This window comes from Indicator indicator, chromosome 10 (genome assembly GCF_027791375.1).
Source record: "Indicator indicator isolate 239-I01 chromosome 10, UM_Iind_1.1, whole genome shotgun sequence".
Classification (NCBI taxonomy): Eukaryota; Metazoa; Chordata; class Aves; order Piciformes; family Indicatoridae; genus Indicator; species Indicator indicator.
In genome coordinates this window covers 6,604,244-6,622,877 of record NC_072019.1, presented here as the reverse complement: position 1 = coordinate 6,622,877, position 18,634 = coordinate 6,604,244, and the positions used below count along the sequence as shown (strand labels likewise).

The 18,634-nt window shown below is 35.7% G+C and overlaps 1 protein-coding gene across 1 annotated transcript in view; it reads right to left on the bottom strand.

Moving 5' to 3' along the window:
* The window catches only part of CDC14A (cell division cycle 14A), a 51,493-nt gene that overhangs the window by 6,526 nt on the left and 26,333 nt on the right, over nt 1-18,634 (bottom strand). The window contains exons 6-12 of the mRNA XM_054384048.1: nt 12,972-13,038; nt 10,756-10,818; nt 8,432-8,519; nt 7,856-8,086; nt 5,134-5,272; nt 2,212-2,368; nt 1,250-1,365 (exon numbers count right to left, since the gene is read on the bottom strand). Of these exons, the coding sequence (XP_054240023.1) occupies nt 1,250-1,365; nt 2,212-2,368; nt 5,134-5,272; nt 7,856-8,086; nt 8,432-8,519; nt 10,756-10,818; nt 12,972-13,038 (861 nt within the window). The remainder of the gene's footprint in view (nt 1-1,249; nt 1,366-2,211; nt 2,369-5,133; nt 5,273-7,855; nt 8,087-8,431; nt 8,520-10,755; nt 10,819-12,971; nt 13,039-18,634) is intronic.

Below are 18,634 nucleotides of genomic sequence, written 5' to 3'. Positions count from 1 at the left end.
CACCAGAGTGGAGCAGAGGAACAAAAATCACCTCTTGACCTGCTGGACACAATTCTTTTGATGCAGACCAGGACAAAACTGGCCTTCTGGGTTGTGAGTGCATATTGTCAGCTTACATCCAGCTGTTCATCCATCAATGTCCCCGAGTCCTTCTCCACAGGGCTGCTTTCAATCACATCATCCCCCAATCTGTATTGATAGTGAGGATTGTTCCAGCCCAGGTGCAGAACCCTGCATTTGCTCTTTTTGAACCTCATGAGGTTTACCTTGGCCCACCTCTCCAGGTCCCTCTGGATAACATCCTGCCCCTCTTGGATATTGACCACACCACTCAGCTTGGTGTCATCTGCAAACTTGCTGAAGGTGCACTCAATCCCACTGTCTATATGACTGATGAAGATATTGAACAGCACTGGTCCCAGTACAGACCCTTGAGGGACACCACTTGTCACCCATCTCACCACTGAGCCATTGACCATCCAATCAATTCATTATCCACAAAACATTCTACTCACTAAATACGTATCTCTCCAATTTAGAGAGAAGGATGTTGGGGATGGACCATGTCAATGGCCTCAAAGAAACCCAGATAGATGACATCCATAGCTCTTCCCTCGTCCCCTGGTTTAGTAACTACATCATGGAAAGACACATGGTTGGTGAGGCAGGACTTGCCTTTGGTGAAGCCATGACAGCCGCCTTGAATCACCTCCCTGTCCCCCCACATGCCTTAGCATTGCTTCTAAGAGGATCTGTTCCACGATCGTCTCAGCACAGAGGTGAGGCTGACAGGTTAGCAATTCCTGGGGTCTCCTTTCTAGCCTTTTTAAAAATGGGTGCAATGTTTCCTTTCTTCCAGTCACCAGGGGCTTCAACTGACTGCCAGGACTTTTCAACTATCACAGAGAGGGGCTTAGCAACTACATCAGCTAATTCCCTCAGGACTCCGGGATGTATCCCATCAGGTCCCAGGGACTTAGGTATGTTCACGTTCCTCAGGTGGTCATGAATGTGATCTTCTCTTACAGTGGGAGGGACTTTAACCCCTGTGCCTCATCTTGTGGACCATCAGCAATGGGAGGTACGAGAAGAGAGGTTGCTGGTAAGGACCAAGGCAAAAAATTCATTGAGTACCTTGGCCTTCTCCTTATATACAATTATTAGCTTGCCACATCTGTAGTTACTAGCTTGCCATAGCAAGCATAGACTGAATTTAAAATTGCAAATTACCTCACAATTAATTCCTTACCTCAGAGCTCCAGTTGCAGCAGAACACTGCTGTCTCCGACTTTTTAAGGCATTAAGCCTATCTCCCTGTGTTAAGCCATTCTGAGTTTCCACACCTGCTTCATCTTCAAAATCCTTCTAGGAAATACAAAGTATGCAAACAAAGGAATATATCAGATTCTTTGGAGTAGTGTAGTTTCAAACTATCAAACATCTCCCTCACAAAATTATAATTTTGCAGGCTAATCCACAGTCTTCTGCATCTATGGGACACAATTCTGTCCTTGCATAGTTCCAGTAAATTAAATGTGTCACTGTACAAATGCACCTTCACAGACACTTTTTTCAGCAGTCTAACTGCAAAGTCAGTTTAGGATGCTTGAGTCTGAACACCAGTATTTATTCACTTTAAACAAGTCTGGGTTTACAGAACAGAAGCTCCAACTCCTTTCTTCCTAACTATGTTGAAGTTATCAGCAATGTGATACATCTTTACGCATTCCAAGCTGCAAATTAAACTTCCAAATGGGAGATAGTACCTTTACAAAAATGGATTCAAGGTGGTCTTCCAGATTATGATAGATCAGATGACAGATGATTATTTTAATTTATACTAATAACTATCTGAAGAAATTGCCCACTACATCCCTGGTTTTCTCCATCAAGTAAAGGATTCTGTTAGTGATGTAAAAGCTCTTTACTTATTACAGAGCTCTGACAGGATTAACCAAATGCATAGTTCCTCTAAACTGCATCTCATAGATGCCGTAGGAAACTGGAATTTAAGACTTTTACTAGCCCAGAAGCAGAAGGATGTTGACTTGAGTTCACACTTTATGCCTGTGCTTCCGAGAAATAGTTGTAAGGTCCTTACCCTAAATGTACACATTGCATCAGTTCATCCATAGCACTGTGATAAAGCAATGAACGATTATACCTCATATATTATTAGCTAGAAACTTGCAATAAATAGACTTCCTTTACCTCCCTGCATTGATCCAAGTCTTGTACTTTATTCAGGCTCTCACTGATTGACATGTCATTCAAACCACAAAGAACTCTGTTAATGTTTCCATCAACTACTCGTTGTTTCTGCTTTGATCTGATGAGATCTCCCTCCAGCCATAACATTTCTTGTTTCCTTTAGGATAGAGAGCCAAATTAATTCATATCGACAGATTTGCATAAACACAAAAATCGTATGAAAACACACTGCTCTTACAGATTGCCAACATGTGAGTCTCCTGTACATCTGGAAAAAAAATTTTCAAGTGTCCCATCACCAAAACCCCCTCAAAAGCCAACCCCAACCTGCATAATTTTCAATGTTAAAGAAAACAAACAACCCAAGAAAGTCCCCCAAAAAACAGTAACAAAACCAATCCAGAATCACCAAACAAGGCTGCAGCCATCACAGAAATATTACAGGTACTGAAACTTCATTTTACAAAATCCTACTGGGAAAAGAGATTACCTAAACAGGAATCTAAAATGGTATTTTTAAGGTTTTTAAAATACAACTTAAAAATTCCTACAAGGTACTGCTTTTAAATCCATAATGTGCAGAGTAAATGATGATACAACACTTTCAAACTATTTACTAGCATGAGTTCTGTGTATATAGATATCATGCAGTAAAACTACAGCTGATCTGCATAATGGAAGCAGTCAGTCATGTGAAGTTGAATAGGACTCTAGTATCAATTTTCAGAAAATGAAATATTATATCCTTTTGATAGGTGGCAAAAAAAATTTTAATAATTTAATTGCTAAAACATGCATAGGCTAAGCAGGTTTTTGTTGATGAGACTGCAGAATTCCTCCATAAGGAAGCTTGCTGGATAGGTACTGGTCATCCTAGTTCCATCCAAGAACTGAGACCCTAGTAGCTACTATTGTTACAAAATTTAATTCCTATATAGAAACAGGAACAATTAAAAAAAAAAAAAGAGAGAGAAAAAATAATGAGGAATTATATCAGAATATACTTTCAGTGGAAACTTTTCCTTTTTGAAAACAAAGTATTATGGCAAAACTTAAGAGTCAAGTGGGCAGAGCCAACTGCCTAAACTTACTCAGTAATAAATGGGAAAGGTAAGCACTGCCAGAAAAACTTCACCACATCCCAAGAAAATATCAACAGAAGAGAGGGGGAGGGGAAAGGAAATCCCCCTTATACCATCTAACAGGAATAGCTTAGAAAACATGCTTTTAAAAATTTAAAACCTTCGACATTTTTCAAGATTCATTGTGTTCACAGTAACAAGCTGATTCTCTAGGAAAAAAATCCGAAAAACAAACCAAAACCCAAAAAACTCAAACCTGCTTTATTAAACCTCACAGAACTTAAAAGATGAAGCAAAGGCTGGCAGATCAGAGTTACAGGATTTTACCTTTTTGTCAGCTGCAAGTTTTTAGCCCTGAGGACACAACACTTTATGTTGAAACTATAAAGTATATTAGCAGAATGCAAGTAATGTTAGCTCTTTTTTTCTTCAGTCCCATTTTTACACTACACTACACTGGTGATGCTGCTTGAATTTTGCCTGACTGTCAAAACAGGTATCTATTGCCATTAAGACAATAGAAAATTATTACTGAAAAATACTACAGCTCTTAGCTATGAATAACATAGGCATGAATGAAAAATAATCATTGCCTATCTGTAAAATCAATTCAAGTATTTATACACCACTGCAGAAAACACATGGTCCCTGTTTTTCATGTCTTTCAAATAAAAAGTACTTAATAGTCATACTGCCTACTGCCTTTCTCTCTTAATTTTGTTCTACAGTGGAAGTGATTAAGAGTGTATCACACAGGCATCAGTATGGTGTGGAGAACTTTAATCTGCCTCCAGTGAGCACTTGTGGCTTGTGAAAGCTTCCCAGTATTTTGAATAACAGTGGGAGACCTCTCAAATAAAGGAGAGCCTGTTCAGTTGCACTGGAAAATACATAGGAATCCTAATTCATACTCAATTTCTATTATGAATTACAGTAATGCTCCTTCTTTCTTTCTGCTATCCTATGGATTTTAAAATGCAAGATCAGCACATTTCACTGTATTTATATAGTATCTAGCAGCATTGTTGCATTCTCTTTTTTTGCAAAAGGAGACAAATTTGTGGTGAGTTTTCTCAAAATGCCTTTTTCTCATAATGGTGAAAATGCCTCCATCATGGAAGCATGCACAACATGGAAACCACTATGAAATAAAACTTAATGTCTACATCACTGAAGCCAGTGTAATTTTGTCATTCATTTCCAGTCAAGATCAAACCTTGAATCACCTATTCAAACGATCCCTACATGAAATGTCCTCAACCCCAATTATACAGTGACTTTTGAGAAGGAGCTGTAAGATACATTGGTTTTGCTAATGACTATTAGCTCCAAATCAGAAACTGGTCATACATTATCATCATAAGCTGTTCATCACATACTTATTTACTTTTCAGTTACAAGAAAGAAACAAATCATATCAATTACACAACTGCAAGACTAATTTTCAGTTGTCATCAAAAGCTATTTACAAAGTATATAAACTCTATCCTTTTTATGCTAGTTTTTCAATAAATCCTTATTGTTGATTAAATTTTCTGTCCACATCCGGACTTTACACTTCTAACACACTTATATTTAACTCCTAAATCCCCCAGGATAAAAACATGCAGAGCCTTGAGACCCTCTGCTCCTTAAGGTTACAAAATCCAAAGTACTTCAGAGAAGATGACTGCTACTCAGCAAGCTTGATTTCTATTGAAATTAACTAGCCTTAAATATATTAAAATATACAGTAATACATATGCCATCAGTAGACAGAAAGTAGATCCTCTTAGTAGTGCAAGATGGGTAAGTATGTAAAGAAGCAGTTGATTGTTAGTAGCAAAAAAGCTATACATACTCTTCTAAGAAGTGTTGCTGGGGTCCAATAATAGAGCCTGGTCGACATATTCTTATCCAAGCAATGGCTTCAGCATGTGTGAACTTGTAGTGTTTCATTATGTAACAGGCAATCAGTGTGCCTGTTCTCCCTAGGCCAGCTACAGAAAGACAAATAGTAACATCCAAATAGTAACATACAAATAGTAACATCCAAATAGTAACAACAAAGAAGTAGTCACAATCGTTTCACAATTATTAAAGTACGGGATACAAGAAAAACTTCTTAACAGTGTTATTCAGTGCCTTAAAATTCAAAGAAAGAATTTCTGATTCAATGTCCCCGTCATCATGTCATTGGACTTCCTATGTGATCTGTTTTAGGAGGTCCTGCTCTGGTGGCAGGCGTCGGACTTGATTTTCAGAGGTCCCTCCCAACCCCTACATTCTGTGATTCAGTGCCCTAGATACAAGAACAGATATATCACACTTCTAAAGAGTAATCAGCATTTAAGAACACATGAAACAGTGATTGCTCTTGGTACTTGCACAATTCTATTTCAAATTGTTTGGGTTTGGGGTTTTTGTTGTTGTTGTTTGGTTTTGGTGGTGGTGGTGGTTTGTTTTGTTTTGTTTCAAAAAAAGGCAAAAACCAAACAGTAACAGGCTGTTATTTTGAGAAAAAAGCTATGACCAAGCCAGATACAAACTTCCTGTTCATAAAACCAGTAAAAAACAAAATCAAAGATGGTATCTTTGGGAGGTTAATGTACATACATTGTAAATTAAGGTTTAAACCCATGCAAATATATGTGCATATCATGTACATGATATGCATGTGTTTTCTCAGCCAGAAGCTTTATTGTTTTGAATCAGTTTTTTTGTAAAACTGACCTCAAGAATTATTCACTGCTATCTGTATAAGCAGCAATGAATGTTGACTAGCATATCATTTTATACATCAATAGCTTTAAAATAATTAAACCCATTGACTTTCAAACCACAAACTAATCCTGTTTTTAAGTAAAGAATAGAGAGACAGAAAAATTAGAAAAAATGAAGAGATTTTTTTCATAGTACAAGCTAACTAGAGAATAAGAATTAATTCTTTCTAGCCCTATGTCTTATCTACTAGTAGAGTGTCTCCCCATCTAAACCTTAATTTTCCCTGCAAATGCAGGATTTACAATTTACAGTCTCATGGTGACCAGCTGTTGTTTTTGCACCACCATCTATCTGAACAAAAGATCCCTAAGCAGCCAGACATCCTTGCTGACAATTCTGTGCATGAGTACAAGCTCTTCACATTTAACCAATAACTACATCTTGCTGTGACTTTTTGGAAACTTCAAATGATTCAGGCAAAAGGATGAAGATAAAGGTTCCCAAATAGTGAGATTCTGTAAGTATATATTGGAAGACTAGCCCTGAGGAATCATTTTAAAGGAGTATTTTTAGAGTGTTTTGGGCTTGGGATTTTGAGTTTCTTTTTTTTTTTGAAAATGCAGAAGGAATGCAACATGTAAATAGATAAAAAAGATCTGTACAATACTAAACATACATCTGACTAAGAAAATGGTCTCAGAAAATGGCAGGTGACAACTTCCAGATGCCTACATCACTAAGACTTCAGTTCCTTTCTCTACGTTCTTGCTAATACACAAACTCTCTATATCAACTGTTTGCATCAAACCATTCTATAACTTGTGGGACAAACAATTTCTAGGGTGGATCATATGCTTGGAATATTTCTGCAGTAAGACTACAAGAAAACTACAGGCAATACATTAATTCTGCTTCAACTGTTGATTTAACTTCATCTAGGTTTACTCAGAAAGGTGTAAAGAAACCTGAAAAGATGATTGTTGGTTTGTTTATCAAGTAGTCAAATTAAAAACCAAAAATACTTCCTTTAGCAAGTGTATATCTAAGTCACTAGATAAATATATTGTATTGCTTTAGCAACTGAGCCTGCAGAATGACAATCTACCCCTACTAGTAGATAGTTTAGACTCATTTAGTCAATTAGCAAATGCCTAGCTAATTAATGCCAGAATTTCTGGTTTCTAGCCACAGGAACAACTTGTTAGCAAATAAACTTATTTATCTTTGATATGTACATTTATTGTTCTTGGTAAAATTATGAATGGCACTATTCTTGTTACTGATCAGCAAGACATTTGTCTTCAAAATGTCCTTAGAGGACTCTAAACATAAATCAAGCTGAACCCTTCAAAGCTGTTGTTAATTGTTCTTGACTAAGCATGTTTTGTGTATTTTCTGGCTGATTTGCTGATATAGGCTGGTTGAAATGCTAGCAGCACAATAACTCTCATTCACTTGAAATGTGGAAGTCATAATCCACAGAAAAGTGCAGAACAGTCCAAAATCACAAAGAAAACCTTTCAGACTCTTATGTTTCCTAGCCAATTATCATAATGCTGTGAAAGCATTATACAAAAGAGAAAACTCCATCAACTAAAACTCACGCCTTCAAATGATATGAAGAAAAAAATGGAACAATGAACAACAGATTCTGTGTTACTGTAAGCAGTAGTGTAGGACGAGAGCACTTAATATGCACATGAAAATAAATATTTGTGGCCTGTTTAGTCAAGTATCATAAAGCAATCTTCCTTCACCACCAGAAAGGGTAATTTTTTAAATGCTGCACTTCTGGAATAAACTCTGTGAATGTACACTTATTTTGAACTTTAATCTGAGAAACAAAGACGTGCACATACCTTTACAATGTACAGCAATGGCACCATCAGCATTTTCACAGATGTTGAGGAACCTCTGAACTATACTGTCGCTCGGTGTGCTTCCATCTATGAAGAACAGGTCATAATGCTCAAAACCAGCATCAGTGAAGCGCTTTGCCTCATACATTTTTTTGTTTAGTCTTATGATTGATGTGACATTATGTTTCTTGAAATAGGGAAAGTAGGCTTCAGGTGCATGAAGAGGATAACCTGTAAAAAAATAAAGCAATCAAAATTGGCCCCCAAATCTTTTTTGAATGGTAAACATGCTAAGACTGCAAACGCTTTAACATTGTATTCAGAATAAACACCTTAAGTGCTACAAAAATTGTCCACAAAATGCTATTGAAGACCGCTACAATGAAAAAAGGATCAGAAAAAAAATTTAAAAAGCACAATGTTTGTGAAACACTGCCCTGTCTTCTGTTTAGCCCATTCCTCTCCACAAGTAGGGGTTTATACATAAAGCATCTCTTATCTTCCACTCATTTGCTGTGACTGTTTAACTTGCTGGAAAATACAAGTAATAAAATAGCATTAAAATATACACCATACCATTTTCAAGTTTGCTTTTTGGGTGAGGTCCACTGAATGCCAAAAATTTTCCAGGAATAATCCAGTTGAAGTCACCGTTTTCCACTCGCTATAAAAATTTCCAAGAAGAAAGAGAAAAATATTTTAGTAACTGCACATACATTATATACATAAAATATTATTTTACTTTTTACTATGTTCTTGCTGCATTAAAGAAACTCCACTTCAACTGTAATTAGCCAGCTTACCTATATGAAACAAACAAACCATAAGCTGCTTGTCAGAAACCTCTTCATAAAATGAAACAAAAGGTTTTGCTGAAATTTCTCAATAAAACCACACAGATCCTGTATCTAAGATATGTGTCCCTGAGGGGGTTTAGTGTTTCAAGACACCTACTTGTAACAACACTGACAAACACCAACATTCTTGTATGCTTTTACCAAATACGAAAAAATGCTTCTCTCTAAGGCCCTGGCTTAAAAGCCCAGTTCACAGAAAACAAATTAAAAACCAATTAGCCTTCAAAAACAATTATCCTTGAAATTAATAAATTGAAATTTACATATCGGCATAAGTTCTGATGAGCCAGTAATCACGGAAGCAAAGTATAAACCAAATAAAAACCCTAAATTACCCGCCCCCCACCCCAACTTTCAAACTCTGAAATTTTGCATTTCTTGCTCACTTTAAAAGGAAAACTTAAAAAAAGCTCTGCAAATTCTATCGGTGCCAAAATTAGAAGCTTCTTTGGAAATACAGAACTAGACTTCAAAACTGCCTTCTTTTTGTTTTAACTGAAGAGTGCTCATTCCTCATTTGGCAATGTGGTTATTCTCAGCATGACTCTTAAGGACATGGCACTCGCTTCCACTATGTTATTAAGCTTGCGTTTTTAGCTCTCAGCTCATCAGAACACCCTAATGAGTGAAAGGTTCTGATAATGGACATCACTGTAATCAATTCACCATTTGCTTAGCTAAGCCCATTAGGCCCACTCCAAACATCATCACACATTGAAAAGATTCGTAAGGACTAGTGAGCCAGTCTGCCCCTCCAGTTTGTCAACATTGTAACAGCTCCACCCCCTTTAAGAAGTTAAAAGCATTTTAACATTTGTATTAGCAGTTTTATTTGTGATTTAAGTAATTCTTTGCAGTTACACAGGCTATTGGGAATAATTTAAATTTTAACCAATATGAACTACAGATACACCTGTGTGCATGTACTCAACACTACATGCAAACATTATTATGCATTATTATTAGAAAAAGAGAGCTTGAGTATTTTACACCTTGTCCAACAAAAGGGGTTTTAGCTGCCTTGATATTATAGTACAATGAAAGAACTACAAATGTGAAATACAATTTCCTTTAGCCTGCTCCCTTTAAGTCTTGCACAACTTTCCTGCACATAAGTACACCTTTGAAGATCTAATGGAGCAAGAACCTGGAACACTTACAGTTTTAGAAATATAGCAGAGGACATATTTAAACATGCAACGCTGACCACAATGCATAAAATAATGTAAGACATACCAAAGAACGAATGAAAAATGAAAGAGGATTCCAAGTTCTTGCTGCTTAAACTCAGTGAGCATACTTCAAACATCATTCACACACACGTTCTTTTCTCAAACTAAAATAATTCTAAGCGTTACGCAAGATAATGGGATAGCTTTAGTCAAATATTCTAACTTTTTTTCAGGCAGATTTACACCTACTGTATATATACACATACATAAGCCTAAGAATTCCCAACCATTTTTTGGTTTCAGAACAAGTATTTTCCTTCTGCACATAGCCTAAACAAAAAAACATCAAATTCCTAGTTTACATTTTAATTACTGTTCATTTAATGTCAGTAATTCAGCAAAGGCTATACCAATTTTTCAGTCTAATCACTATGGAACATTACAGTATACAGAAAGTTTTCTGCATATTAGAGCGTGCCTACGGCAGCCAATATCTACTGCATATATTTGCTGTAAATTAAGTTTTTCCAGTTTATTCCTCTCCTGACTTCATCTTTGCTAGCACATTTATGAAGCATTTTCTATACCTGTATGTACTTCAGATATGTACTGAGGCACCCATATCTTACTGCTTCTAAAACAAAATAGTTACTTATCAATATATTAGAATATATTTGATACTTAAATTGCAAAGATACTCATCTGGCATGTTTCCAACACACAGCATACATGTTTGGAAGTACATATATTACATATGAACATGGGGCTTTTACTTGAGTAAGTGTGTTTTCAGTATTCTTAAGTTGTGGCATACTGTATAGTCTAACTTAGATAAAGCAAACGTATTCAACACGTTATCAAATGTACAAACCTCATAGTGTTCATACTCATCCACATCAAACGTCTTAAAGTCAAAAAAACCATGCTGCAAGGCCTAAAAGGTAACAAGCTGTTAGTTTACACTGAAACAGGATATATAATCTTCTTTTATAACACTGTTTTTGAGAATCAAAACTAAAACACTAAAGATCTGTGCTTTTGTCTTGTTGAAGCCTCTGTGTTAAAACATTATTACACTTTGCACAGTTGAACAACACAGACAACAAGAACAACAGCACTAAAGTATGTCAGGGTCATTACTTCCCCTTCAAAAGATTATGATGGGATGTAAGGTTGTGGCTTATCACATAAATCATAAAATTGATTGTCCCCACTCCACTAAGTATGTTTGTGTTTTATTCTGCAAGGCAGACAAGAAATTAAAAAGCAGTTTCCTTTCTGTTATACACTCATTCAATTATTTCCATGCTCAATACATTTTCATGTAGGAGGTCATAATGAAATATAGAACATTAAGTATGTATTTTCTTTACTTCATATAATACTCTGATTTTATCACCCTAATACCCAGGCAAAACTGTACAGTATTGCATATAACCTGTATTTAATTATTTGCTTTTAATACACATTCCACTGACAGAATAAAGTTCACTAGACTACATTAGACAGTATTTATTACAGGACTGAGAGAAGTCAAGTTTTGTATTTGGTTACTGGACTACTAATAATATGCCGATTTTGTACTAAGTATTTGTGTATACTACCATATCAAACCCAATTCTATGCAAAAGGAATTCATAGCCCAAATTTCTTCCAAGAATAGGTGGAAGATGGTTCTGCAGCATGTATTTATATCTACTGCATTCTGAGAAACAGAGATATTACACAACATTTTGAGATTAAGGTGTGATAAGAAACACACCACAGAGATACGGTTTAAAAACCAACATTCATCAGTCTGCCATTATTTGCTACATAGAGAGATCATTTTTTTTTAACACAAAACAAAACCAGCTCTGCTACAGACAATATGGGCTCAGTGACTGGACTTGTCATGAAGCCTAAGATAGCAACAAGTTTGTCTGAACAGCTGCTTTTGAAAAATGTATTTCATTTAAACATGGTTGGCTGGCTGCACTCCAGAACCTGTAGGCCCTCTGAATTACATGGACATATGTGGAAACAAATACCAAATTTACCCAGACAGACTAAGATTTTACTTCAGATAAAGTATATATTTCTGCTCAAAGTGTTTTTACCTCTTTTGGGTGAACTGGATAAAAATGCAATAAAATATTTCAGGAAACAAAGAAAGAAAAACTGATTCTCAAAATCGTGTTTGTTGCAGATAAATGACAGTGACTGCACTGACTACTTCACAGAGCTCCAGGATCCATAGAATGCCATATAAATTAGTCTTGAAGCTAACCGACAGCTCCTTTCCCACCCCCACAGAACTAAAATTATCAAGCCTGATCTCTCTTTTTTCAATTTTTCAGCATCACTTGTTTTGCCATACTTTTAAGAACTACAAATAGTCTATAAAGAGTCTGTACAGAACTGATCAAATAGCCTGTTCTCTTCAGCAAGGTCACTTGGAGATGACAAACAAAATGTAATCTTTGCTTATAGTATGATGTATATACTATAGCACAGGGGTGCCAATTAAGATGTGAGAACAGTTTTTTAAAAAAAACAAAATACTGGAGCAGGGCTCCTGAAAGTAAAGCATCAAAACCCTAGTAAGATATGTTAATTTTCATTCTTTTTTAAAAACAATTCTGAAGAAGAAAAAAATAGTTTTAAATACTGAACCAAGTGTGTCGGGGGAAAGTTGGGGCCAAGTACACATAAAAACTGCTTAGATTAATACACAGAATATCTGGGTGTCTGTCTCACTTTATCACCCTATGTAACTACCTTTTATCAAGGGTTGTAAATGATGTATCAGCAGTTCTACTGCACTGCCTTGCTCTGTTAAGAACTGCCCCAGTCAGGACTGCTGCATTTTCACACATTCCAATTCAGAAAGCTGTCCAAGTCCAGGCCAGCCAGGTAATCGTGGAACCTTCTTCCATTGTTGCTACTCAAACAGCCCTCAGTAACTTAGGCTTTGTGACAACATACTACTCATTTGCACACATTTTGCTTTGAAATGAGATTTTTCTCATATATTGTAATAGTGGTTTCCTTCACATTTTTTCAAAGTTTGCCTAAACGTGTTTTGCTCAGGAAAAGTGTTATTACCTTGTTTATTCCTTGTAAACAGTCCAAGATCGTAAGGTTGTACGTGCAGTTCCCAAATGAAGCATCCCTACAGATCCAACACAAATCAATTTAAAATACACACAATTATTTCAAATGCACAGGGAAAAGCAACACACAACAGAATGTATCCCAGTCATTGAATCCCCACTAAGAACTCCAAATTAAAATCTAGAGACAGTATCTTTTTAAAAGCTTGCTCATGCTAAAGCAGTCCCGAACCAAAGATGTAGTTCAGTGTAGTGCACTTAGATAATGCAAATTATTTTACATCAGATAAATATATGTCCTTTACTATATTATTCATTCTGTGCTGGGACAGGAAGCTTTGCATCCTGTGTCAATTTTGTAAAGATAGTAAGGACAACAAATAAAGCAAAACTTGCTTTAACCATTATTCAAGTTTTAATTGAGTTACACTGTCCAAACAGGGAAAGTTTGGATTTCATCTGCAGGCTCTTATTTTGATGCCTGATTTCAGATGTGATTAAAAATTATCCAGATATAATCAAATCTAAAATTACTTAGCCTTAGTTCTGCCACCATAAAAACAACAATTCCTCTTTAAAAGATAGGATACCCCCAAACAAAACATATTCAGGTGGTAAGAGACACCAACATAAAAACAAATAACACCACCAAAAAAAAAACAACAGCAACAAATGCATCGTGAATTAAAAATAAAGAAAAAAAAAGTACTTTTCAAAGTGTGCTTCAGACCAGTTTGTATTTTAAAATATTCTGCCTTAGCAGATTATTTTGTAATGACTCATTACAGGTATCTTTTATAGTTTTGTTCCAAGCTATCTTATCCAGAGTACTAAGAGCTGCAATTTATCAGAATAGCAAAATTTTAGGTTTCAGCTAGATATACCTTTAATCAATAATTGATTAAAAATTTCAACTTTCATTAAAAATTTTCCTTTTTTCATAGTCTAACTTGCTATGATATGCTGCTTCAATCTCAGTTACTTCAAGAGTAGAATATTCTCACACATACTTTAAAAGCAGGGTAAGTACAGCAATTTTGACCATTCTGTGTTCACAGAAAATGCATTTAAGAAAATTAAAAGCTATGATTTTGGGAGTGTCTTATTGCAAAGCAGGATACTCTAGAAAAGCTTTGAAGTTAGATTATTAAAAAACACTTAGCCACAATGTTTTAGAACGGAAACTTTAAAGTGTGAATAAACCTTCACTATCCAAATCCAAAGAAGTTTTTGAAAATGAAAAGCCATAAAGTATTTTCATTATATTAGATAAGCAAAACATACCAAAGCTGTAAAATATAAGCTTTACAGACAACCCATTTTTGACAGGGGAAATTTGGATAACAAATCGTTTTAGCACAAAATCCTTTTAGCAAAGAACAAAGGTCTTCTGAGCAAAAAATCTTAAGGTCCCAGTGGGAAAACATACATAGCAGAAAATCTTTAAAAGCTGAAATAGTTTTATGAAATGGCTGACAGAAACACCAAAAATCTAAGAAAATGCAAACCACAGAATTAAGTATTTAGAGAAATACAAATGTAAGATACGATCTATATCACGTGTTACTTTGCTATAACAAGAATAGGTATTTATTTGGTATATAACTACTTTTTCAACTGGTAAGGCATCTGATACTGCAGTACATAAGAACAATACTGGGAAAAAAAGTCACATAATCTCTAATCCATTAAGAAGCATTATGAGAGTGAGTGAGAAGTGAGGGAGGACACTGAACTTGACCTAGACGTACCAGATAAACTTATCACAATGCCAGGTGTATTCTTAGCTACAGTTCCCACAGACAGCTATTATGCTGGAGTGCACATGGATGCTGGCAGATAATGTCTACTGCCTACATCATCCATGCCTCAAACATCTCGTTTCTGTCCTGGTGCACCTAATCATTAAAGTAGGCGTACTCTGACTGGAGAAAACAGCTCTTCTGACACTTGCCATCCACACACAGTGAAATAAGAGAAAGACTGAAAGACAGGAAAATTCCAAACAGGCAAAGTTTTGGAATGAACAAGTAAAACACTGTTTAATTCTAATCCCATTTTCCCAGAAATTCCAAGAACAGCAGTGTTCCAATGTTTCTTTGAAAGAAACACAATGCCATGAGTTCATATCTGAAAAATCTCACACCCCCATCTATCACATTCTGCTTCTGTGGCAGAATGTGATAATGTAATGAAACCATAAACAAACACTAAATATGAATGACAGCACAGCATGGTAGTGAAATAACACCTGGAAGTGGTGGCTTAATATTACCTAATGCTTCAAGGGAAAGCATGATGTTTGATGAGCCATGGAAATACTGAGTGTATTACACCAGACCTTGCCAGAATTTCTCTTTTTTTTTTTCTCCCTCTGCCCCTCAAGTATCTTCTGGTAAGAAAACACAAGCAAATCATAAAAGTTCCTTCTATCATAATTTGGAAAACAAGAAAATGGAACAAAATCTAAGCATTTTTTAAAATCCCTTAAAGCCATAGCCATACTTATTTTAGCACTCCCAACCCTTTCCAAGTTAAATCCAGAAATATGTATTTTTATTTCTTCTTCTTTTTTTTTTTTTTTTCTCTTCTCTACTATCCCAAAGTACAACTGGCTGGTTACAATCAATTCCAGATGCAAAAACCTTTTCTGAAACTTTACTCGTATATGCTCCAGAATTTTAAGCTAAACTTTCTACAAGGTATTAAATTTTAGGTATAGAACAAACAAATCAATCTGATAGAAATTATATGTATAATCCATGAGGACTTTGCATGCTGGATCCATTGATATTGTAGATCAACATGTGAAGTACAGATAAGGCAAGCACTTGTAGATCAAGTATTAGGAGGTGAAACCTAAGTTACTATTTGCAGAACACACAGCAAGCAACAAAATGCACTTTACAGACCTGTTTTAAGTATCAAACCAATTTTTAAAAAGTATTTCATTTATGAAGCAAAATTGCAGTGTACTTCTGAAGTGACATTCTTGTATATTTGATCTTCCTATCAAACAGATAATTTCTAGTTATTTCAGAGAAGTGTTAGTATTCCTTTTGAGTTTAGTGAAAGAGCATTTTGCAGAAGTATTAGAGAGGACAGATGTTTAATGCCCATCTTAGAATCATAGAATCAGTCAGGGTTGGAAGGGACCACAAGGATCATCTTAGGTCCAACCCCCCTGCCAATGGCAGGGACACCTCACACTAGATCAGGCTGGCCAGAGCCTCATCCAGCCTGGCCTTAAACACCTCCAGGGATGGGGCCTCAACCACCTCCCTGGACAACCCATTCCAGGCTCTCACCACTCTCGTGGTGAAGAATCTTAATGCTAGCTGCATTAAAAGGCCTTGAAATACTCAAAAAGGTAAAGATTAAGAATTTATCATGACCCAGTTTCCTGAATGTTTTCAATAAATTCTTGAGTAAAATATCTTTTTTTTAGAGGGACTTGTCTAGGGTATTTTAAGTCACTAACTCTTTTGATTCCTTCTTTGTTAAAAGCAAAACCAAAACAAATCTCCCCTGGAGTCTCCTAGATGACTTCCTCCAGGCTGAGGCTGAGTTAGCAAGTTCTTTTTCCGACTGAGAAGAAACAGTCAGAAGGCATGTCAAATCACTAAGAAGCTTTGTAAGTATTTAAAAACCAAATTCAATTTAATTTTTTGAATCCTCCTGAGTGAATGCATTTGTTGGAGAAAACGCATTTAAAACAAATGCACAACAACTAGTTCAAGTTTCACCTTTCTTTGTGCCCGCTTGTCTTCCTACTGATTTTGTATGAATTTCCAGACCACAAGATAAAATATTGGATACTGTTAGAAGTAGTGTAGTACTAACAGAAAAATCCTTTGTAGGTTTTAGATTCTCATACCACAGTGTCAAGAAGTCAATTATCTAACACTAGGCTCACCAGCATGCATTTTCTTTCTACCAATAACATATTTCAAGTTTTAGAGCAATAATTAATAAAACTGATTTTAGTTTGCATAAAATGTGATAGATTCTGTATTGGTCATACATTGTACCACAGTAAAACCAAATGCAGGCACTAACAGTTATGAGGAAGAGCACTGTAAAGAAAAAAATATCTTTACTAACCCTGAAGAATCATAATTTTAGATGAAATTATAAATATTTCCAGGCATACTTTGTCCACTGTACACAGCATCCTATACTACAGAAAACTGATGTTTACATTTAAGACAGTAACTATTTTTAACTTACTTATGTGTACACAAAAACATTTAGGTGTTTTCACTGGTGGAAATCAAACTATTTGGATTTCAAATGCTGTACCTTTTTTACTCAGTGCTAAACTTTCTGTTTAAAAAGACACAGAAGAGTAAATAAGACCTCATTTCATATCAGAATAATATAACAGAGTATGTACAGACATCTCCTGCAGAGCTTTGCAGTGTGGGTGCTCTGGTTTCTGTTGCTGGTCACAGGGTTTCATTACAGTATTATTCCAGTCTTTTATGGCCAAGTGCATAAGTAGCTTGATTTTCAAGCAGTGCTTTTACCTGATAGTATTTTATTTGCTTTCAGAATGAGAAAAAAAAGTGAATATTTCTACGAGACACAGATGTAGTACAAATCTGAGCTGGCATTACAGAGCTGCAAATCCCCCATCTGACTTCCCAGTTACTGCAGCTGACCTCAATACTACGGAATGCTTTCCCTTTCACCAAACCTCTAAGTGCAGTCAATAACAAAATAGTTTGTTTACCCAGCACTTGCCAATAAAGAAACCAAACCCAAAAGCTAAAACCTAAAAATCTAGCTTTGAAATTTGTGTCAGATCTACAATAACACTGAAATGTATTTGGTTTTACTCTTTTGTATGAAGCCAATTCAGAGTAGCTTGAGGTAAAAATACAAAACTCAAGTTTCACAATAGGAAACTGGCATTTATGATGATCAAAAATGGCCTTAGTGCTGTTTTCTTAAATGCAAGTGAGAAGATACAGTAAAAGGTCTTCAAGACTAGAGCATCCCCAAATGACAGCGAATCAGCCAAAAATAAGACAAGTGTCTCAATGACAACAGTGCCTTATCCACCTGCTTTGTCTTTAGTTTTTCTATTATAAAATCAAAACCAACAACGCTTCCACGCATCACATAAAAGAGGTATTCTGATTTCTTTCCACCCTTGAACAATATTTGCCAAAGCTGTCTTTAAACGAAATACCAGCTGAAGATCTAAGCCGATTATGGCTTTTTGAGGTCACTGAGCTAGATGAAAGTAGATAGTTTCCCAGTGATCACTTCATGTAAACTCACTTCAGTACTCTATTAAAAAAAGGAAAAAAAAATCTAACAATGCTGTGCCTCTACCTATTGAAGGTTGTCTATTTTTTTTTTCCAAACACAAGACATTTCAGGTATCAAATTACTGATAAATCAAAACTGATTAAATAATCTGGCTGTAACAAGATCTGAAATCCAGCTGAAAAACTCTTGTGCTTGACATTACTGACATGACCTATCCTACAGAAGTTACATAATATTCCAGGATACGAGAATAAATTCAAGTCAGTAAGTACTGAATACCAACTATTAATATCTCAAATTATTTCCTTCCTAGACCTTAGAGTAGGAGGAAAAAAGTTTTTTTTTTCATGGCACCTAAGATTTATTTTAGTCCTT